General features: G+C 46.3%; 1 protein-coding gene across 1 annotated transcript in view; it reads right to left on the reverse strand.

Annotated features, from left to right (window-relative positions):
* The window catches only part of SLC6A11 (solute carrier family 6 member 11), a 121,836-nt gene that overhangs the window by 14,442 nt on the left and 83,525 nt on the right, over window positions 1-23,869 (reverse strand). Inside the window, exons 7-8 of the mRNA XM_046645111.1 lie at window positions 16,274-16,377; window positions 10,766-10,890 (exon numbers count right to left, since the gene is read on the reverse strand). Of these exons, the coding sequence (XP_046501067.1) occupies window positions 10,766-10,890; window positions 16,274-16,377 (229 nt within the window). The remainder of the gene's footprint in view (window positions 1-10,765; window positions 10,891-16,273; window positions 16,378-23,869) is intronic.

Genomic DNA, 23,869 nt, shown 5'->3' on the forward strand with positions numbered 1-23,869 from the left:
AAGTAATGCTGTGTCCTCCATGCATCATATTAGGGGTACATGATGCTAATCAACCCTGTAACTGGCGATGTTTACCTTGATCACTCGGTTAAGCTGGTGCCTGCCAGGTTTCTCCACTGTAAAGTTACTGTTTTTTCCCTTTGCAACTGATAAATATCTTGGGAGGGTAATTTGAGATCATGAAAATATCCTCTTTCTAGTCAAACTTTTACCCATTGCTTTTAATATCCATTCATGAATCTTGTCTACCACAATTATTATTGTGGTGTTTGTATTTTCTTTGTTCCTTCTACATTTATAAATCAGAATTCTTCTATCAGCAAGAGTTGTTCCTTCACACCCATTCATTTATTTTTCAATTTTTATTTGTTTCAGTATGGACTCCTGGGTATTTATTAGTTTATTCTATGGGTCATAATCCAATACTATCATTATTTCTTTTGCTGTTCAAATTGTTCCAGGTTTGGCCATTGGGAGCCTTTCTAGGTTGATTCCTGTGTCTTTTTGACATGCCTCCATCCTTTTTCTGAGCATTTCCTTATTTTCTGGCACCACAAAACTTTCCAGCTTCGTGTTGTCCTGCTCCAGCACGTGAATCAACTGCTTCTCCAAAGGGCTCCGGTGCCTTTTATTGAGAATGGGGTTTAGAAACCAAGATCTGGCCACCAGGTGTGCTCATTGCTACTGGAGTCTCATTGCTCATAGGCCCTCTCAGCAGACAAAGCTAGGAAATACATGTATGTATATTTACCTACACACACACATATATAAATTTCTATACCTATCTGTATAAATATTAAAACGATGAGTTCATGCTGATACCTCCAATTCCAATACAGTTCCTTTTAGATTCTCCACTTTCCTTATTTCTCAGTGAAAAATCTGGCACTAATTGTCTCTATTTACTTGTTTGTTCAATCCTGTATACAACAGTTACAGCATTGCTAATCCATACCCCTGTAGTAACAAGAGTATGTACAGTTATTTTATTTAGCCTTACAGTATCCAGTCAAAATTCTGTTTCCTGAAATTTACTTAGGTTAGTTTTTTTCTTTCCCCATTGCCTTCAGTGTGGTTACAGTATTTACTTGTAGTATGGTTGAGTTCATTTGTTACTATTTGGATTCCACCCACAAAAAGTAACTGTTTATTTATCTCGGGTGGTATGTGAAACATTACAGTGGTTCTAGGACTCAGAGCTAATGAATAAAGATACACTCAGAGAAGTGCTGCTTTCCTCTCATCTTACTACCTCATTCCCATTCCTCCATGCTTTCCACCTCTTTTCCACTCAACTCTGTTGGTAACCATTCTCTTTATTTTCTAGTTTATCCATGCTGTATTTCTTTTGTACAAATGAGCAGACATAACTGTCTTCTACTTCCTTTTTTCCTACATCATGGGTAGGATACTATAGACACTTTCTTTTTTAACTTCTATACACATAGACATTCATCATTTTAAAAATATCCCCCAATTTCTATTTACTTATTTTTTTTAATCAAGAACTGGAGTTAAATTTTGTCAAAGACTTTTTCAGCATCTATGGAGTTTATGATTTATTTTCCTGGAGCTATTAAAGTGGTACATATTAATGGATTTCCTAGAATTTAACCAACCTTGTATTATTCCTAGAATAAATCCTACTTGGTCATGGTATAGTACCTTCTTTTTTATTTTTTTGAGGAAGATTAGCTGTGAGCTAACTACTGCCAATCCTCCTCTTTTTGCTGAGGAAGACTGGTGCTGAGCTAACATCTGTGCCCATCTTCCTCTTCTTTATATGTGGGACGCCTACCCCAGCATGACTTTTGTCAAGCGGTGCCATGTCCACACCTGGGATCCAAACTGGCAAACCCTGGGCTGCCAAGAAGTGGAACATGCAAACTTAACTGCTGCGCCACCAGGCCAGCCCTGGTATAGTACCTTCTTAATGTGATTTTGGATTCTAATATTTCGGATTTTGGTTTGCTAATATTTTATTAATATTTTTGCATCAATATGCATGAATGGTATTGATTTGTAGTTTTCTTTCTTTGCATTGTCTTTATTTGGTTTAGGTATCAATGTTATACATGCTTTATATAAGAAGTTAAGTTTTTCTTCCCTTTCAGTGCTCTAGAATAATCTATAGAGTACTGGGACCATCTGTTCTTTGAAGATTTTGGTAGAATTCCTCCGTGAAACCATCTGGGCCAAGTGTTTTTTTCTGGGGTAGTTCCTCAATAACTTTGTCTATTTCTTCGACGGAAACTGGCCTGTTTAAGCTTTCTAAATCAAATCAGATTTTTGGCAATCTGTGGTTCCCTAGGAAAACATTCATTTCATCTAGGTTTTCAAATTTATGTGCACAGAAGATTACAAAGTAATGTCTTATGATTTTTAAAAATTTGCTCTGCTTCAATTGTTATTTCCTTTTTGGCATTTCCTATTTTGCTATTTGTGTGTTCTCCCTTTTTTTCTTGATCATCTGGTGATTTGTCTCTTAACTTTTAAAAACTCAGGATTTTAAGTTATTAATTAGATCTACTATTTCTCTAGTCTCTACATTAATTTCTGTTTTCATCTTTATTATGTCCTTCCATGTGCTTTCTTTTGGTTCACTTTATGTTGTTTTCGTTTTCTTTCTTTCTTTTTTTGAGGAAGATTAGCCCTGAGCTAACATCTGCTGCCAATCCTCCTCTTTTTTGCTGAGGAAGACTGGTCCTGAGCTAACATCCATGCCCATCTTTTTCTACTTTATATGTGAGATGCCTGCCACAGCATGGCTTGACAAGCGGTGTGTGGGTCCATACCCAGGATCTGAACTGGTGATCCCTGGGCTGCTGAAGCAAAACTGCTGCACCACCAGGCTGGCCCATGTTTTCTTTTTTTTTTTTTTAGCAGTAGATACAATTAACTTATTTTCATTCTTTCATTTTTATTCATAAAAGTGTTTAATGGAGTTTTCTCTTACTGTTAGTTTATTTCTATCTACGTCTGCTTGCGTCTCCTGCAGTTTTTTCTTCATAAAGATAATTGCTGTGTTATTTGGTGCATACATTCTCATTTGTGTTATATCTTCATTGTGAATTGCGGCTTTTAACACTAAAAAGTGTGCTTTGTCATGCTTAATGCTTTGGGGATTAAATTCTACTTTGTCTGATATCAGGATTGCTATCATTGTTTATCCCTTTATTTTTAGCCTTTGTGAATCACTTTGTCTTAGATGTGTCTCTTGTATACAGCATATCTTGTTTTGTGAGCCAAAGTGAAAATCGTTTTCTTTTAATAGATGAGTTAAGGCCATTCACATTTATTGATATGACTGATATATTTGATCTTAACTCTGACAAAACATTTTATAATTATGTGTATTTTTTATATTATGTTTCTCTAGGAGTTGTATATTCTTTGTTCTTTTATTATAAATGTTTTTTGGTATTTAGGACGGTTTATGTTTTTGTTCTAGTCATTACCTTTATACTTACACTTTTTTTTTTTTTAATGCCCTCAGGCCCCTGTTTTCTTATTTAAACCTTTACTATCTGGCTTTCCAGGTTTTGCCCCTCAGCATCCTTTAACACCACCTATTGCCATACAACGAGCTTGTCTATTTCCTTCTTGCCTTCTCCTTCCATTTTTGAGTTGAGTGATTTCTACTTTGTAGCAGTCTGCAGTATTTCTCCATTAGTCCTCTACCTCGTCCCTACCCTCGTTTTACTCTTAGATGTACACTTCCGCATTCTTCAGTGCTCACCATCAGTCCTTTTCTGAATTCTCCCAGGCATAATGAAGGGTTGGATGAAGGTCACCTCGAGTAAATTCCTCCAAAGGACTGATGAGTGTAGAAGTCTCTACATTCTTGTATGTTTAAATGGTTTTTCTACAATCTTGACATTTGAAGAAATGGCTGGATCTTAAATCCTTGATTCACAATTTTTTGCGAATTAAAAAAAACTCAACTCTGCTCTATAGTTGCCTTGCTTTGTATGTTGGTTTGGTAAAGTGTGATGGCAGACTAATTCTTTTGCCTTCTTAAGTTATTTGATCTTTTTTGCCTACAAGCTTTGAGAATTTTTATCTTTATCTTTGAAAGCTAATATCTTTACTAGGATGTTTTGGAGTTGATCATTCAGGGTTAATTTTCCCTAGTCCCCAAGAGGTCCTTGCGATGTGTAGATTCAGTTCTTTTTCTGTTTCTGAAAAATTTTCTTGGATTACAGTTTTAAACATTACCTCTGTTCCATTGTTTATTCTTCTACTCCAGAGACTCCAGAGTAATATATTTTCTTTGTTCTTTTATTATAAATGTTTTTACATGAATATTTTTCTTCCTTGCCCGTCTTCCATTTCTACTTTTTTAGGCGGATCGTTTTTACTTCTTTATGTCATTTTCATTCCCTTGGCTGTTTTCCTTCTTTATTAAATGCCTCTTATTGAGACTATTCTCCATTGGGCACTTTGCAATTTATTCATTTCTGAGATAACTTTGTCCTTCATTTTTTCTCATTTTCTTCCTGAATTCAATTAACTCTCTTTTTGCTTTCTCTACTCTCCCCCTCCCCTACTTGCTAGTTTTAAATTTTCTAGTTCAAGGTGTTTTTTCACTTCCTCAGACGTTTGAGTATATTTAATTCTGTTCAGAGTGTTGACTTAGAATTGTCTTTTATTTCATAGTTGGTTTCCAGAGGGGAAGCGTGGTTCTTCACTGATAAGTGGGAAATTTCTATTCCTGATTTTCTGCCGTAGCTCTGTGTAGACTTGTCTTTTCTCTGGTTCAAGGTCATGTCCTGGGTGCTTTATGAGATTCTCAGTTGACGGCGCCCTCCTCTGTCAGCAGAGCAAGGTGCAGGGACTTTAGTGGTGTTTCCTTCTGATAATGGGGGAAGGGTGTGCTTCCCTTCCCTCCTCCTGATTTTCTAGTTCTCTTGTTTTGCAAGACTTTACATTTTTATCTCCTTGGTTTCCCCTTAACTACCTAATTGTCAAAGGACGCTTCTCTCTACCTTTTTGACTTTTTCTCCCCTAGAAGCTTTGTGTTTCAAATGGTGCGTCCTTAAAATTGTGCCTGTCCCTTTAAATGGTCCTTGACCCTTAAATCACACATATTTTGAATCCCTTCTCAGCAGTCCCTGCTACCGGGTCTGCCTGGATGCTTTCCAGTATTTTCAGACTTGGAGTGGATTTCACCTTTCTGGTGATTGCTCCAAATCACTCTTAGGTCCCTACCAGCCTCTGTCCTCTGCCTCTCCCACAGCTTTTCTCAGTTGGCCTCTGCCCACCACAGCCCTTGCAGGTGTGAGGGCCAGGGCGGCAGGCACAGAGGCTGCGCTCAAATCGCGATTCTTCCATTTGTCAGTCTTTACAGCTCCAACATCTGCCGTCTTCAAGCTATGCAGGGGACATGGTTTCATGTAGAACATACTTTTCCCTTCTTTTTTTCTTGTTTGGGGGAAAAAAAATTGGGGACATAAGTAGCTACATAGCTGTCACTGTCCTCAGATAATCAGAAGTCTTATTTTTCTCTAATTTTTAAAAGAGTTTGCGTAAGACTGATATTATTTCTTTCTTAAACGTTTGGTAGAATTCACCAGTGAAACCGTCAGGGCCTGGAGTGTTCTTGGTAGAATGGTTTTTGATAATGAATTCAATTTTTTAAAAAGATATCGAGCCATTCAGTTTTCCTATTTCTTCTTGAGTCAGTTTGAGTCAATTATATTTTTAAAGGAATTTTTCTATTTAATCTACATTACCCAACACATTAACTTGAAGTTGTTCCTAATATCCCCTTATCTTCATTTTCAACGTCTGTAAGATCTGCGGCCACATCTCCTCTTTCATTCCTGATATTGTAGTTTGTGTCTTCTCTCACTTTTTTTTCATGGTTAGTCTTACTAGGGAGTTATAAATTTTATCTTTTCTAATACCACATTTTGATTTCGAAATTCTACTGTTTGCATATCTCAATTTCATTATTTCTTTGCTTCTACTTACCTTGATTTCATTTGTACTTTTTTTTTTTCCAGCTTCTTAGGAGGCAAACAAATATTTTACTTTCAATCCTTCTTCTTTCCAATACTGGTATTTAAAGTTACACATTTCCCTGTAAGGCCCTTGACTACATCCCACAATTTTTGATACACTGTGTTTTCACCACCATACAGTTTGAAATATATTCTTCTTCGATCCATGGGATATTTAAACGTTAATTTACACATTCTTCGGGATTTCCTAGATGTCTTTTCATTACGAATTTCTAATTTAATTCAACGGTAGTCAGAGAACAGACTTTGTAAGATTACAATCTTTTGAAATGTACTGAGTCTTACTTTATGGCCCAGTGTATGATCTGTCTTGATGACGCTCCACGTACATTTGAAAAGAATTGTGCTCTGCAGCTGCTGGCTGCAGTGTTTTATAAACGCCAGTTAAGTCAGTGTGGTTGACACTGTTGTTCAGCTCTCGTCTTTACTGATACTTTGTACCGTTGTTCTAACATTAGTGAGAGAGGGATATTAAAATCTCCAACTAGGATTGTGGGTTTGTCTATAGTTCCTTTTAGTCTCTCAGCTTTTGGTTTACATATTTTAAACCTCTGTCATTAGGCGCAAACACATTAAGGATTACATGTCTTACCAATGAATTGCCCCTTCTATAAACATTATGACACGTCCCTCTTTATCTCTAGTAAGATTCTTTGACTTGAAGCCTATTGTGTCTGATACTAATATAGCCAAGCCCGTTTTCTTATGCTTACTGTTTTCATGGTAGATCTTTTTCTATCCTTTTACACTGTATCTGTGTCTTTAAAGTGTGTCTCTTTCAGATAGCTTATGGCTGAGTCTAGGTTTTTTACCCAGTCTGATAATCTCTGCCTTTTAATTGAAGTATTTGGTCCATTTGCATTTAATGTAGTTAGTGATATGGTTGGGTTAAGTCTACCATTTTGTATTTGTTTTCTTTTGTCTCTCCTGGTTTGGTTTTTTGTTACTCTGCTGTGTTTTTCCTGCCTTCTTTTGGACTAATCAATATTTTTAAATATTCAGTCGTATTTCATCTATTAGCTTTGTGGCTCTAGCTCTTTATGTTCTTTTCTGAGCTTTGAGCTGACAATATGCATCTGTAACTCATCACCGTCTACCTAGAGCTACTAACGTATCACTTTATCCTGTTACCACACATCTGACACTGCTCACTTCTGATGATCATTCTGACATTTTCTGCTTTGAAACAGACTTCAGGACCTAACCATATCAATAATTACAAAATGCAAATAGGCCAAATACTCCATTAAAAGACAGAGACGATCAGACTGGATAGAAAAGCAAGACCCAACTAAAAACTGTCTAAAATCTCTACCCCCAGGAGAGGACTCCCTCAATGGATGGGTGTCAGAGAAAGGGACTGAGGGACATGTGGGGAAGGGCAGCAAATCTCAGGTGCTGGCTCACAGCAGGACAAAATCCGAGCCCTGCGAGGCCCTGCCACCCTCCTGGCTCAGTCTCCAGGCGTGCTGGGCATCTCACTGAGTGGTCTGTCATCTAATCAGTTATTTTCCAAAAATTATTCCTCAGAAAGCGGGCCACGTCCTGCTGAGCAAGGGGAGGTGGCTACACATTCACCTGCAACTTGCAATTTCTCTAAATGGCGGGGGCTCCTAAAGAGGATCTGGGTCTGATCCACACCCCAACCAGGAGCACAGGGCAGGCTTACCTGCTTGGTACCAAAAGCAACACAGGAGAGTGAGGCAGAAGAGCTGTACCATCTACAGGCTGTGTGGCCTTGGGTGAACCACTTCACATTCTGAGCTATGGGTCCTCATCTGTAAGGGGCAGAATAAAGCCCAGGGCTGCTGTCTGTGTGAATGGCATACCCTGGAGTCGTGCAGGGCACACTCTGCGTGGCCACAAATGGAGGCCTCAATATAGCCTACCTTGCAGAGGTGCCACGAGCATTTCATGAGGTAGTGCATGAAAAACAACCCCCCAGGGCCTGACGAGTGAGATGGGGGCATCAGTTACGGTACACCCATTCAGCAGGCTGCCGCACGGCCATTAACCCCATGACTGAGGTCTCTGCGTCCTGAGGCAGAAAGCTCCTCATACTTCATTGTGATGGGAAAATGCAGTCTACAGAATACCAAGGATAATACGATCTGGTTTTCATCAACACAAATATAACTATTGTGGGGACCTGGAATTGGCCACCCCAAGATATGTCTCTTTGGCATCAGGATTATTTGCGGCTGATTGCTTTTGATAAACTGGGACAGGGAAGGAGGCTCTGAGGAATGGAACTTGCCCTTCCTTAGGACACATTTACATTTGTAAGGTAAATCTCTATCTGTAAAAGGTGCCTCCCTCTCTGTACCAGGAAGAAGAAAGGAGATGACCTTCTCTCTAGAAACTTAGTCAATACCAAAGGCAAGGACTTAAATCTGCATTTTATTGTGCTTGTCTGGTGACCTCCTGTAACTGACTTCCCTCCCCCTCCCAACTTTGGCATTTCTTTAAGGATTAAGCATCTTTCCTTAGGATAGGATCTGATTGTTGCGCTCACCTGTGACCGCCCAGCTCCAGACGATAGACTTGCCTCCTGCTACGCCCACCGAGATAGCCGACCACTACCTGCTGTGTCCATCAAGCACTGTGCCGACAGGGCAATCTTGTGACTATTGTGGGAGGGACATTTCATCATATGTGAAACACCCTGTTTGGGGGTATATAACCACTATGTGCACCCCACTTCGGTGCCCTTTCTTCCTTCGGGACGAAAGGCCCCGGGCCATGGTTCCTCACAAAGCTTTGTTTAATTTTCTCTTGCTATTCTGTCTCATGTGAATTTAATTCATTCTCCGGCCAGACGAACCCACATTTGGGAAGAGGAAATGTCTTCCTCTCCTACACTATATATGCACAGAAAATCCTGGCGGGAGAACCCCAAAGTGTGATTGGATATGGACTGGAGACTTTTTCCTTTGTCAGTATTCCCACATTTTTCTACAATGAATATGCTTTCAATTTGAAATAAGAAAGAAACCAATAAAATTTATTTCTCGCTGGCTCTTTTGCTTTCTGTCTGACTTCTCCCTGAGCTTCGTCTATGAGATGGAAGTGTGATAAGAGGAGTGACAACAGTGCAGTAGACATCCCGTCCCCCTCAATGCCAGGGTGGGATGAGGACGTTCACTGTACTGAGAAGGAAGCAGATTCTCACAGAGGGTGATGCTCTCACAGAGACGGGAACACTCCCCCCTCATGGGGCTGCCCTGGGGTTTGACGCAAGGAAGAGCATGGATGTTCCAGGAAGTGCCAGGCACCCTGCTCACAGTGGGCAGGAGGATAGAGTGGTCAGAGCCTGGGCTCAGGAGCCAGATGGCCAGGATTAAATCCAGCTCTGTTCCTGCCAGCCTGCGTGACCTTGGGTAAGCACCCTCACCAATCTGAGCCTCAGCTTCCTCACTTGTAAAATGAGGGTAGAAACAGTGCCATCCCAGAGGATCACGGGAGACAGCTCCTGCCCCTGGCAGGTGCTCGATGATTGACAGCTTTGATCATAGTAATATCCTCTCGTCCAGCTCTGGACCTTGGACTTTAGCAGAGACTGTCTCCTTCTCTGACACACATCACCCAGAGGAAGGTGGGCCCTGAGTGGTCAGGGAGCAGAGCTCATCAACCAGCTTCCTGCTCTAATGTCCACGCCCACTGCCCAGCCCACTGGCTGGGTCAGAGCAGGGACCTCCCCACCTGCGCAGGCCAGACATAGGCAGCCATGCCCTGGCATAGGCTTCAGAAGGGAGGCAGTGTAGCCAGGGTGGCCGGGGTTGTCACAGGGAATGGGGGCACAACTGGCCGTGAGTGGATGGAGGCCAGGAGGCTGGGCTCCCTGTGCCGCTCTGGACAAACCGTCCCACCAGAGGTTCCCATGGGTGAAAGCCTATTTAGATTTATCTGAGGTTAGAATCAGTGTCATGTAAACACAAACGATCTTTGTACTTTTTAATGTGTGATGAATTTTCCCAGAATTTAAATACCATACAAATCAAGGGGAAGAGTTAGTCACTATTTTGCACAATCACCTCAGCAGCAATAACTCTGCCTGTGGTTTGATACAAACACACGTCAGTCTACACTTACGAATGTCACACTCGTGGTGATTCTACATCCAGAACAGGAAAGGGAAGAGAGAGGCTCTCCAGAGGGAACAGCATGTGCAAAGGCCCTGCGGGGCGAGGGAGTGAGCTACATCACAGAAGTGAAAGCAGACCCCTGCGGCGGGGCAGTGTGAGCATGAGGGAACGAGGTGGGTGGTGAGGCCACGGGAGCTGGGCAACACAGGGCCTTGTGTGCCAAGAGTTCGGCACTATGAGAAGCCAAAAAAGGCTTTTCATCAGAGAAGGACACGTTCCAATTTGCATTTTGAGAAAAATCACTCTGCAGGGTAGTGCTGGAACGGAGGGAGCAGTAGTGGAGGCAGGGAGGCCAGCGAGAGGTTCCCGCAGTCATCAAGGGAGTGGGGGATGGGGCCTGGGCTGCTGGGGAGACAGCGGAGCTGGGGGAAGCGGGATAATGCAGAGGAGGCAGAACCACACTCGGAGATGCCCTGGATTCGGGAGTGAGGCAGCGTCAAGGTTCCCCGCCCAGGTAATCCCCAGGACCCTGGGCTGTGGACAGCCTGTGGGGCCACCTCCTGAGATCTGAGCCCAGGGGAACGAGCTAAGGAGGAAAATCCCCTCTTTGTTACAACCATCCCTGGAGGCCTCCCCAGCCTTTGGCAAACTTACCTGACTCTGCCACCTCGGCAATGGGCACCCCCTGCTCGTAGGCCATGAAGCCCAGGACCGAGAAGATGGCAAAGCCGGCCACGAAGCTGGTGCCGCTGTTCAGGCAGCAGAGCATGACGCAGTCCCTGCGGGGAAGCGTGAGAGGGGCTGGGTCAGAGCGCATGGCACAGGCGCTCCGCTCGAACACTCTGTCTGAGCACCATGGCCATCTTGCCGGGCAGGCAGGGCAGTGCAGGCACCGATAGCCCTGTTTGCCTGATGAAGCCCTTGTGGTTCAGAGAAGTTAGGTGGCTGGACCATGGTCACACAGCTTCTTCTGTATTTCTAGAAGATAAGGAGGCATGGAGAGGGAGTGGGAAGGAAGAGACGCTCCTCCAAAGCCCTGGTAAGGGCGAAGACCAAGGAAGGCGAGAGAGGACAGACTTCGGGGCGCTCAGAGCAAGGAGGGCAGGAGCAGGCTCTGGGCCACAGCGGCTTCTCAGCCAGGGGAGCCCCGTGCCTTCATGCGGAAGCTCGCAGCAGCCTCATGGGTAGACGCCATCCGGGCCAGCCATTCCCGGAGCGGCGCCTGGCAGACCTGGGCGCTCAGTCCGGGCCCTGCGGCTGCGGAGGGATTTTCCGGGGCAGCGGCTGTCCCCTGCTCTCGGGAGGGGCTCACCAGCCAAGAAGCACGGGCAGAAAGCGGTGACCCAGGAGAAGCCAGACGACCAACGACGGGGCTTTGCCAAGATGAAGATGGGACCCTCAAGCCCCGCCCCTCCGCCCTCGGTCTGCATCCTCCCACGGCCCGGCAGGGAGTCAGCCTCCTCAGACCTCAGGCGCTGCGGAGCGGGCACATGCCGGCTGGGCTCATGGTGCCCGGTGCTTCTCTTTAAAGGGAGGCGCCCCGGGGCCCTGCCCGCGGCGTGACTGGAGGTGGGGAGCCGCCAGCGCAGTCACCTCGCCCCACTGCGCTGGCCCCTTGCCGCTTCCAGCAGTAAGAACCTCCTCACGTCGTGTTCCACCAAAACCCGCCTCCTCTGCTAAGCGTCGGCTCTCCCCTCCCCAACAGCCTGGAGTGCCTCTAGGCTGGGGAGATCTGAAGGCCGGGCCCTCTATCCCCTGGAGTTTTTGTTCTCTCAGTTAAACGTCTCCCTTACCAGTTCCCCACCCCCGTGCTCCTGATCTGTCATACCCTTCGGCTTGCCTGCCCTCTTCAAATGTCACATCCAGGGCTGAGCACTAAACTCAAGAACAGAGTAGGACTCTCACCTCCTCTTCTTCTGACACCGTACTTTTTATAAGGCAACCAAAGGTACACTAATGTTCATGACTCTAACACCAGTGTGTTGCAACGACCCTGGGAATCAAGGGCACAGTGGAGAGAGCATTAGACTGGGGTCAGGAGCCTGGCGTTCCAATTCCCCCTGCAGTTTCTTTTCTCTGGGCCTGATCTTACCAGCCATACCATAAGGTGCTTGGAAAACAGGGTCTCTTGGGCCTTGTGATAGATTAATCATCTTCCAGCAAGTCGTCACTGCCCCTACCTTCTTCCTTGCGGTGGATATATCTCCCCGCCCCACTGCACCTTGCAGCCAAGCCCACCTAACCCACAGCTTGAAGGTAAGCGTCCGGGGCTGACCAGCAGGCTGGGGAGCAATGAAAACAAACACCTGTGGTGTAAGCCACTGAGCTCTGGGTTCACTTGTTATGCAGCATTATTGTGGAAGCGAGTGCCTGACACAGGTCCCTTGGAAGAATTCTTCCGGCACTAGACATAGGCTGGGCTGGTGGGTCTGAGGACTTTATCTGCAAGCCTGATTTATCTTCTCTCAAGGGAAGCTGAGCTCCGCCCAGGTAAGGTCAGAGTCCGTCCTAAGGCTGGGATAAATCTGCTCTTCGTGCCCGTGTCCTGACCCTGACACCAGACAGTGGGAAACAGGGCGACACTGGGGGAAAGCGTTTTCTCCACATCCTCTACATTCTGGAATTCTCCTGTAACACTTGGACCTGCAATGCGCCAGAGTTCTTCAACTGAATCCCGAGCCCCAGGTAGGATAGTCACCCACGCAAGGTCTCAGTCACCTGCTGGTGAAGTTGGGGTGTGCATCCATTTATCTCACACACCACAGCCCACGCTGTCTCCAGGAGTTACACAGAAGCGATGCTCCCTAAGAATCAAGACTTCCAAATCCTGACTTGTGGACCGTTATCTCTGGGCATCCACGTAGTTGTTGAAAAGCAAATGTCCCTTATTGCAAAGTCCCCATCTTCTCCCCAGAGGCCTCTCAAGTGATTTTCTCTCACCACGGAGAGACAGAGAGGCTCCAGGTGGACCTGCACCCCTTCCAGCCCTGTGCCCTGCGCCCCCGCCCTCACCTCAAGCAGACAGAGCTCAGCCACCTGTGTTCCGAAGTGAGGATTTTCCCCGCCTGGTGTGCTCCATCTCCAGCCCTCTAATTCCCTCCCTGCCGGAACCTTCCGGGTGAAAGGCTTATGTAACAAGTGCTTTGAAGTGGGCAGGAGCTGAGCTGGGCTTTGAAGACCTCCAGAAGCTATTATACCATCAGAAGAGAGGGTATTAATTTTCTCCCTCGGAGTTAGGAAGACCTGCTCATGGAACAGTTTGGAAATGGAAATAAAACGAGCCTTTGGGTTTTGCCATGTCACCCAGGGGATTTGTTTTTTTCCGCTGACAGGAGGGGAAAGAACCCTGCTTGTTGGATGGGAAAGCAGAAGGGATCCACAGCAGCCAGCTTACTTCACCCACGTGCTGAGCGGGGAAGAAAGTTGCCACTGACCTGAAACACAGCCAGACGACAGGCCAGTCCTGGCCAGATCCTCTTCAACTGCAGGAGCTGGGAAAGGACTGGCCATGCCTGGCAGGGAGGGATAGGGACCAGAAAGGCCCAGGTTCCAAGCCTCACTCTATCACTGGCACCGTGAACGCAAGCAAGTGCCATCCCCTTGGGCCTCAGTTTCCTCGTCTGTGTAATGGTGTGGCTCCTTCCTTGTTTCCCTACATGTCAGGCAGCACTATTCCGGGCTCAAAGGATGGTGGCAAAAAAGAAGACCGAGCCCGTGTCCTCATGGAGCTGACAGACCAGCTGGAGGTGATGGACAGTGATCAAGAGATCTTGCAGTGCCCAGCACAGAGGGCCCCGTGCTGCCGCTGGCTGCTGATGTGCCGACAGCTGGATGCAGACAGCATGGCTCTCCAGCATCGGAGTGGGGCACACTCACTGGGCCCAGAGGGCTGCTGTGCCGCTCTCCCATCCCAGCGCCTTGCTCCTCCTGGCCACAGTTACCGTTCTGTACGGCGGCTGACGGTGCTCACCCCAAGACCCACCTCCGTGTGAAGGCCTTGAAGGCCAGAAGCATCTTGTGGACAACTTGGTCTGACCTTCACCTCCCCAGCATCCCTCTGTCCAGCCATAGCCAAGTGCCTCTCTGCCCAAAGGCCCCCAGGAACAACAGAACTCCTTGCCTAATGGCGCATCGGATTCCACAATGGCTTTTCCTTCAGCATGCTGGACCTGCCCACTTTCACTGCCTCAGTTTCCCCAAGTTACAATCTCTACAGACTGGAGCTGTGCCCTTGCTGTGTATCTCCCAAGATGCTGATTCCGGTGTCTTACACTTTAGACACACAAAGCACATGGATGCCCTAACAAATGGGTTAGTAAAGTGACCACAAAGCTGGCTTTCAGGGGGGATCCTGGGGTGGAGACCAGGAGCCCTCGGTCAGAGTCTAGTGAGGGACGACCTCCCCGAACCTCAGTGTCCCCATCTCGAAGATGAAGATAATGTGGGAGGGACTATATCCTTGACGAAAGTTCTTTGAAATGATGATGCCACTTGAGCCACACAACAACCAAGCCAGGTGGTCGTCAGGCCCGAGTTCCCATGCCGCCTGCAGGATGGGACAGGCCCTCACGCTACCTCTCCGACATCGAACAGGGTTCGTTTTTAGACCACTGCCCATTTGCTAGTTGAGGAAAATGTGCTCATCATTTTAAGAGCGTGTTGTTCATTTCTCTATTGGTGTTTTAGTGTTAGTCGTATCGATCTGTTTGTTTTCTTTACGTATTAGGGAGACAAACCCTTTGAGGGTCATATTATATGGTGGTATGCTCTTTGCTTTTGCAGTTGATTTTCACAGTGTTTTATATGGAGATATAATACAGAAGGGTATGTAGATAATATTTGTATTAACTTGATTTTTTTTTAATTATAAGAGCAATATGTACTCAAGAGTGAAAACAAAACATTTAAATTGTATAAAACAAAACAAAACATTTAAACTCTTCAGGGAGGTACTGTGGGAAGAAGCCCCCCTCCATCTCTGACTTCCCCATCCCACTCTCCAGGGGGGCGATTTTTAACAGTTTCCTGTGTTTCCTTCCAGAAATTTGATAAGTTCTAGATTTTTATGTGGACCAATCTGTCACTTTCTTCCCTTTTGATTTCTTTAATTATTTCGATGTTTTCTATATCCTTTCCCATTCTGAAAACAATAGTTTATTCCTAGTTTTAGGATGGTTTCCTTTTAAAAAATTCTTAACTCTCTGATCAATCTGACACTTGTTATGGTGCGCAGGGAATGAGGTACGAGCAGCTACCCTGAGGATTCCTCCCAAATACTTATCCTCTCTCAGAATCATTCGCTGAAAACCCTTCCTTTTTCAACTCATCTGTGCTGGGGGACGGCCTCACTGCCGTGATTCCTCGTTTATACCCGAACAAGGAGCTCTTGGACGGTAAGGAGGAGATGTGCTGTCTAGCTCTCCCTGCACGGTCACCTCTTGTGAGCAGGCCCCGAGTTCAGGGCTGCCGAGACCTCAGCACACAGACGATCTTAGAGGCCAGGGTGCAAATTCCACTGTCACCATACGCTGCTGGGTGACCCGGGACAAGTCCCTGGCCCTCTGCGGTCTCAGCCTCACAGGAGAACTCAGGCTGCGGGCTTGAGAGACCAGGCAGCCTCAGGCTCACTGTCCATGTGAGCCCCATCGCAGTGCTGGGTGCAGCCAGCTGCACGAGGCCGGGGAGGGAGGCCTGTCAGGTCGAGAGGCAGGACAGGGCACCGGCCACCCCAGCTGGGGCAGGAGAGGACCCTAGAGTCAAGTGAAAAGGGCGAGGAAGCAGGTTTCTGAACAGAAGGCAGAGAAACCAGACCCTTGGTGTCAAGACCTGGGTTCAAGTCCTGGCTTTGTCACTTACTAGCTGTGTGACCCCGGGCAAGTCAGTTATGCAGACTGGGATAAATCTTTGCTGGTTGGGGGATCAGAGGTCTAGATAAGGTTTCAGGAGTGGATCTGCTTTGCAGCCTGGAATGCACTCTGCTCACATCTGCTGTCCTCTCTCCTCTGGGGGCCCACTCTGACCCTGGGGCAGGGCGAGGCTGAGCAACAGCCTGTCCGTCTCCCCCTGGCCCTGCAAGGTGGGAGGACGGACATGAACTGGCCTGGCAGCATGGAGGGTCGTGGGGCGTGGGGGAGAGCTGGCAGGGCCCGGGGAAATGCTCACCTGTAGCAGTTGTTGTTATAATTGTTATAACTTCCCAGAGCAGTCAGACAACCCAGGCAGATGGCATAGGAGAAAAAGATCTGTGTTCCAGCATCTACCCAGACCTGCGGGAAGGCACAAAGAAGTCGGCACAGAGAGAAGAGGTGAGATGAGCGGCGGCCCTGTTCTCTGAAATCCCCCACCCACACCCAGCCCTCCAAAAAGCCTGACAGAGGGATACTCAACTTCCTAACCTGCTCAGCAACGCGTGTTTTACGAATTCTATTCTTGGGGAACACTTGATTAAATATAAATGTCCTCAATTAATTCCAGAGTTTTCCAGCGGTTATGGAAAATAACTCACTGAATACCAAGAATTTGAGTGTTTAGGATGCTGCTCCAGCTGTGTGATCTTGGAGAAGTTACTTAACCTCTCCGCGGCTTAGTCTCCTCATCTGCAAAGTGGGGAATGAACGCCCCTCTCAAGACTGTTGAGAGGATTCATGCAACAAGGACTGTGAGCCCCTGAGACCCAGCATGATCTCATAGGGTAGATCACGTCTAAGCCAAACGAGTGATTTTCCTTCTTTGGGATGAGAGCACTACAAGAAAACCCCCACAGGATTCCACAGGAGAAAGCACTTGCGTACCTGACCTGAGCGCAAGAGGCGGCTGGGCAGGGTCAGGAGGGGACGGGAGGGGACAGGAGGGGTGGGAAGAGCCCACATCCTCCATTCCGTCCCCAAGAGGAGCATTTTCGGCTTCCTCTGTGGGACCCACGGAAACTCCTTCCTTAGTCTCCAGGTGCCTCTCTGGCAACATCACCATGGACGGCACAGCGCGCCCAACAGGGATGATGGCGTCTTCTCCAGCACTTCCCCCAGGCCCCGTTTGTGCCCAGCCCCTGGATGCCACCAGGGAAAACCCAGGGCTCCAACCCCCATGCGGCTGAGGAGACTCCTGCTGGAGAGTCAAGTACCATCCAGAGAACAGGGCTTTGCACCAAATACAAGTACTGGCCAACATTTATTGAGCACTTACTGTGTTCCAGGCACTAGGGCTATGCCCCACGTGCACTGCCATACCTGAATAGTCACAGCAACCCTATGCAGCAGGTGCAACTATTAGCCCCTTTTACAGCTGAGGAAACTGAGGAACAGAGAGGTTGAGTAATTTGCTCAAGACCACACAGCTGGGAAGCGGCAGATGCAAGGCCATGGAGGGTCGTCTCTGGAGATGTATGCTTCCCCAATCCCAGGATTTGAGAAGTCCTCCGATGTGACCTCCACCAACACAAGACTCTCTTCTGAGTACTCCTGAGAGAACAGTCTCCACCTGATTACCACCAGTGACGGGGAACTCACTCTCTCCTGACACAGCCCCTTCTTCTTCAGAGTTCTGACCATCAGAACATTTCTTAAAAGCAGAGGAAATCTCCGTTTCTGTGTTCCTAGTTCTGGGGCCACCCAGACCTCCTCTCTCCTCCACATGGTAGAGATTTAGAAATCTTTAGAGATTTGAAGAAAGCACCAGTGCCCCCTGGGCCCAAGAACGCTCCCTTTTCCAGGCAAAATTTCTGTCTTTCCTCTTTCTTGGGGATTTGATTACACAATACAGGTAGGTCACTCTACCCTGGATTTGCTCAAGTTTGCTAAGCCACTCAATAAATGCTTATTAAAACTGAAGATTATGCTGCCTCCCGACCTAAGAAATGAAGACACTTTTTTCCTCTAACTTAGGGTCACTGGGTTTAGTGTCCTGGAGCCAAATTGGGAATCAGAGGTGGCGCTTTCATGGGAGGGCGGGGGTTGCCAGCAGATCAGGGTGGGCTGAGATATGGGAGGAGAAAATGGAAAGAGGGAATATAAAATATCTTTTTCACTAGAGGGGAGTTGGGAAATGGGGTGGTAGAGAAAGGGCAAATACAATTTAGGGAGGATTTTTAAAAAGCTGGCAGAAACTTGGGGATGCTTCAATGCTGACAGGAAGGGTCCAGTGCAGAAAAAAGCCCTGAAGATTCAGGAGAGAAATGGATGTGTTTTAAATTCTTCCTTCTCTGCCTGAGTTTCCCCATGTGCTACCTCAGTGGATTCCCTGTCCTACTCGGTCAGGCCAGTAAACCACACGGAGAAGCAGAAACAGTACAGCTGCTGACCCAGGAGACAAAACCAGAGCACAGCAGCAGCGTAGCGGGATGCTCAGCGCTCAACCAAGCGCTGCTGCTCGAGCCTCTCGCACGTGGTTTTAACGCCTCTGCCAACCGAGTGTCCCTCTTCCCAGACCTCCACTGTCCTCTGGCTGAGTGCACAGGCCAGAGCGAGAGAAGCACCCAGACTTGTGGGAAAACCGGCTCCTCTATCGCAATTGGGCCCCGTGGCGAGTGCCCTGCCCCCAAAACATGGCAAATAAACTCTGTGAGTTTGAAAATATCAAAGAGAGCTTTCCATCCACACGGCCCAAAGACGGACCCCCAAATCATGATTTTACTCACAGGGAATTTTTCTGCAGTTTACTCACTGAGCACGTCAGTGCGAAAACAGACGTCTGCTGGTTTTGCCCCTCCGGCCTCCATCTCCCCTTCTCTGATAACAGCACCCCAACTTTCCTTTGGGAAACCACCTCCTCCCCACTCAGAGGTAAGGTCACCGGTGGTCACATGACACAGGCCTGGCCAATCAAAGCGTCTCTCTCGGCCTCAGTGACTGGCTCAGGAATGAGCATGTGACACAAGCCGAGCCGATGGAACTCAATCCTGGGACTGTCAGCGGTGCCGCTGCAAATGGGACACGTTCTTTTCTCCTGGAGACGTTAGCTTGTAACTGCTGGGGGTCATGGCTGACCTTGAGGAAAGAGCCTGTCTGAGAATAATGCCCACGCAGAGGAAAGCAGAGTCTAGAGCAAAAAAAGACTGATAGTGGTGACACGACTTGAGTCCCTGGACCAGTTATACCTGAAATGAAACCTACCCTGGGACATTTCCATTTCAGAGGCCTATAAATGTCTCTTTTTCTTAAGTCAATTTGAATGGGATTGCTGTCACTTCAAATGGAAAGAATTCTGACTAATAGCAACATTAAGCTCTTAAAAAACCCAGGGACTGTAAGCCAAAATCCTTCAATTGACCCTGAATTACCAAAGAACCAGGACTTATTGAGTGCCTTCTGTATGTAGAACCCTGTGCCAGACTCTGAAAGAGGTACTGTACATTACATAGAGCACTCCATCTCCATCTGTAGGTGAGATAAGATGAAACATTCAAGGAACAAGGTACCCCGTACCTAGGAGAGATGAATGAGGGGGAAGATTAACATGTGCTAGGACAATCAGAGAAGGCTGCCTGGAGGAGGCACACCTTTAAAGACTGGAGAAGCAAGGAGAGAGGACATGTTGGGTGTGGAGGTACATGTGACAGAGGGATGTGTTCTCAGATGATTTTCCCTCCTGCTCCCCTATCTCTATGTTGAAAAGCCTGTCGTTTTTATTCTGATGGTTATCATTAAATCGACATCTTCATAAAATACGCTTGGCCTTCCCCATTTTTGACAATGTTTGTTGGTTCCCAACTATGAGGAATATTGAAATAAGCCAAGAGCCTCTATTTCTCTTCCTTCCCTTTCCTCTAGCACCTAATTTGAAGAAATATCCATTAGTAAAGGCAACGTATAAAATTTATTACACTTTTAATATACACACTCCCTTCTCTTCCAATTTTTAATACCTGCACTGTATCTGCATTATCAGAACATACAACCGTTACATACTATATTATCTCCTTTATAGCCATTATTCTGTGTGAGTTCTACAGGTGACTATAAATTTAATGCCCACCTTCACCCCTTATGTTAATACCTCTCCTGTCAATTTGGTTGCCTGTGGCTGGTGCTCTAATAAATTGCTCTAGAAAGGCTTATGGGAAATAACATTTCCCGGGTTCTCGCATGTTCATACTAGTTGACCTGTGACCTTTGTACTTGAAAGTCAGTTTGGCTGTAGATAAAATCCTTGGTTCTCTTTTTCTTTTCCTGAGTATCTTGAATATGTTGTGTAGTTGTGTCCTGGCACAAAGGGCTGCTGTAGAAAAGTCTGATGCCACTCTCATTTGTTTCCCCTTAAAAAGCACCTGCCTTTTTTTGGTCTGAATGACCAACAGGTTTTTTTCCTTTCTCTCTGAAGCCCAATAATTTTTATTAGAATATGTCTTAATGTTGATTATTCTGGGTTGTGGTGTACTTCTTCAAGATGTAAATTCAAGTCTTGTCTTTTATTGCAGGTGAAAAATCCCTGAACTATTGTTTTTAGTATTTGCTCGCCTCCATTGCTCTGGGTTTCGTCTTTGGGGACTCGTTTGTATGTCGGGTGTTCTTTGTCTATCTTTTATACCTCTCACTTTTTCTTGCATTCTTTAAAAAGATCGCTTTCTTCATTTCTGACTTATTTTTTATTTTCCTGCTTTACAACCTCTATTTACCTTATGATATTATCCATGGTGTCTATTCACCCCTTTATCCTTCTATTTAGTTATTTCTCCTGAAATATGTTTTTCCTTTTGTAAGCTGTCCTTCCTGTCAGCTCTCTTTTCAAATCTTCTTTTCATCTAACAATTTCACGCATGCTATTGTTTCATAGCATCTCGTGTTTTCTTAATTTCTTTTAGCTTGTTTTGAAATATTAAGTTTCAGTGTTTGGATGCTTTGTGGGTCTTTGTGGAACGCATTACCTATAGGAATATTATTCTGTTTATAATTCTTTTTCTTATAATAGCTTTGTATGAGATGTGACCATAATCCTTTTCTGTTGCTCATGTGTAGGGGAGAGGCATTTCCTTGTACTCTTAGCAGGGGGTCTTCTCACGTAGGGGAATGGGGATGATCCAGGGTCCATTTTCCAACCTCACAGTTCCAGGGTTGCTTCTTCTGTTATTACCAAAAAGTCTTTAAAACCATGGCCATGCAGCCAGTACTTTCTGAAGGTACTGTTCTCTGTTCCCTCCCTCTGCTCTTACTCAGAATTTCTCTTTTTGTTTCCTCTAGTGTCTCTGTCCTGCTCAATCTGGATTCTGCTTCCAGTGGTTCCTCCTCTGCATGGGGTTCTCTCTGACTGCGGAGCCCCAGCTGGTCAGTCCCTGGAGTTCCCAGGGCCCAGACCCCTGCCCGAGCTTCCTGCAGTCCTCCCACCTCACCTGTGACTTGCCGCCTGCACATATGCCTCCCTCTTTTGGCTCATGTTCTCAGATGGCTCCACCAAGCTTCTCCTCCCAGAGTCCCCTCCTTCTAGGGCTGAGCACATGTTGGAGATTTCGGGGTTTCTTGGGTCTCAGCCTTCTGAATTCCCTTTGCCTTCATCTTCATCTTCATCTCATCCCACAGAGTTGACACCATGCAGATGTGACTGCTGTTGGTGTTTGGGCCCCCTGTTCACATTTCGTGGTTCATGGAGTCACCTAGTTATGCAGAAGGTGCTGTCAATAGGTTTTTTGGTTTGCTATCCTAGTTTCTCTGTTTGGGTGAAGAGATTCTGGGAAATTAAAAAAAAAAATTTTTCTGTTGCCATCTTGTCTCTTTGGTTCTCAAAAAAGCTTTAGAGGGCAGATTAAGCAAGACTAGTCTCACTTGGAGGTGGCAGAATGCCCAGAGTTGAGTAATTTGGTGGATGGGGGTACAACATTCGAGGATGAGCCAGTTTTTTAAAGTGAGTTTGGAGGTATAAAGTGGGGAAATGGGTAAGTACAGTTCTGGACAAGACAAATTTGACACATCGAATGAGATGTGCAGGACCCAGGTAGAAAGTCTAGGCCTAAATATCACAGTCTGGACTGGAGACACAGGCTTGGAAGTCATCAGAACTTGGGCAGGAACTTAACATTTCTCCATGATTCCAGATCCAAAACTTTCTACATTGGCATTTTCTATTTCCCACGTTTGGAAAACCCACATTGATATCAACTCTTCTGCTGAGACACATGTTCACTGGGCATGCAATGCCTGAGAACTTTCAGGATTAGATTTCTTGAAAAAGTCTCACAAAGAAGGATGATATGTCTTTACAGGGAGTCTGCATCATCAGACTCCTGAACAGATGGGCATAGCTGATGCGTGTCTATGTTTTCAAACATATGCCTATGGTTGCGAAAATGCAACAGGGCCCCAATTGTCAGCCTTCATCCTCAGTCTGGGAAAGAATAAATTACTCATAAGGAAGCCACTATATTTGTTAAGATAATTACTGATAGGCTATGTTGGATTAAACAGTAAACCCCCAAATCTCAATGACTTAGCACAACAGAAGTTTATTTCTTGCCCATAGAAAGCCAGATGCAGATTGTGAAGGGGCTCTCTCCCACCCGATGACTTAGTGATACAAGCCTTCCCATCTTATTAAGATATTTCCATGTCAACACAGCCTCTGAGGTGGAGGAATAGAGAACTGGAGGTTAGCTTGGGAAATTTTTAAGAGCCAGGTCTGGGAGTTGGTGTTGATGGTATCACTGACCAGAACCAAGTCACGTGGTCCCAACCTAAAGGCAAGGGAATCTGGGAAATGTAGTCTTCCCGTTTACCCAGGAAGAGAAAGAAAGAAATAGTTGGTGGACACACAGCATTATCTCTCTTAGAGGCATTATCCCAAGTCTACGGTTACTTCTTTCTTTCAACAACGAATTCTACAAACAAGATCAAACAAGATCATGGTGGCCACTGGAATGATTTGACAAAAGGGGCAAAGAGAGGTTGATAAAACAGGCTAAGAGAACATTCATGAACCCTTCTACCAGTTTGCTGATGCCTCAAGAAGTGGGAAGCTGGAGTCAACATCTGTTGAAAACCTACTGCGTGCTTGAGGCTTTCATGGACACCATCGCGTAATTTACATCATCATCTCCCTAGGTAAGTATTGTCATCTCCACTTTTGTAGAAGAGGAAATGGATCCATAAAACGTCAAACAGCTAATAAGAGAGAGAGTCAGGTTCGAACCCAAGGCGTTCTGGCTCCACGTTTTACAGAGAAAAGCTGGGGCCTCCTGGGGTGCTGAGCAGGCCTGGAGTCTTGGCCGGGATTTACACGGCTCTGTGGCTGTCAAGTCAAACAAGACAAAGGCAACCCCACCTCAGTGAAAGGAAGACCAGGCAACTGAGCCCCACTGACCAGCATCTCCCAGGATGCTGCAAAGGGGGCAGCTCAGCGGAGAAAGGCCTTCCTATTTCTCAAGACGATTTGAAGGGAAAATAGTCTGCACAAAACAGACCCTAAGGAAGCTGGGTCAATAGCTGAGGAGCGGATACTCCCCATGTTCTGCAGCAATGAATGGGGGGCGTTCTGGCAGTGCAGCCGGGGGCGGTCCACATTCAGAAGTCTGGGGGACAGATTTGCATGGGAACAGGGGAGCAGAGCCCCTTCGGAAGAGAGGTGGTCCCGCCCTCTGGCTCTGGGGTAAGCTCCCTCTCTCAGGGCAGCTGGTTCCAATAAGCCCCGGTCCACAGTAGGTGCAGAAAGCAATGGCACTGGTATAACCAGCCTGCCCAACGAGACCCTCAGGGCCTAGCATAGGGAGGCACAGAGTAGGTCCTCAGTGATCTCAGCTCGGAGAAACAAGGAAGGATGGAGGGACAAGGACAAATTCTT

The sequence above is a fragment of the Equus quagga genome, chromosome 1 (genome assembly GCF_021613505.1).
Source record: "Equus quagga isolate Etosha38 chromosome 1, UCLA_HA_Equagga_1.0, whole genome shotgun sequence".
Classification (NCBI taxonomy): domain Eukaryota; kingdom Metazoa; phylum Chordata; class Mammalia; order Perissodactyla; family Equidae; genus Equus; species Equus quagga.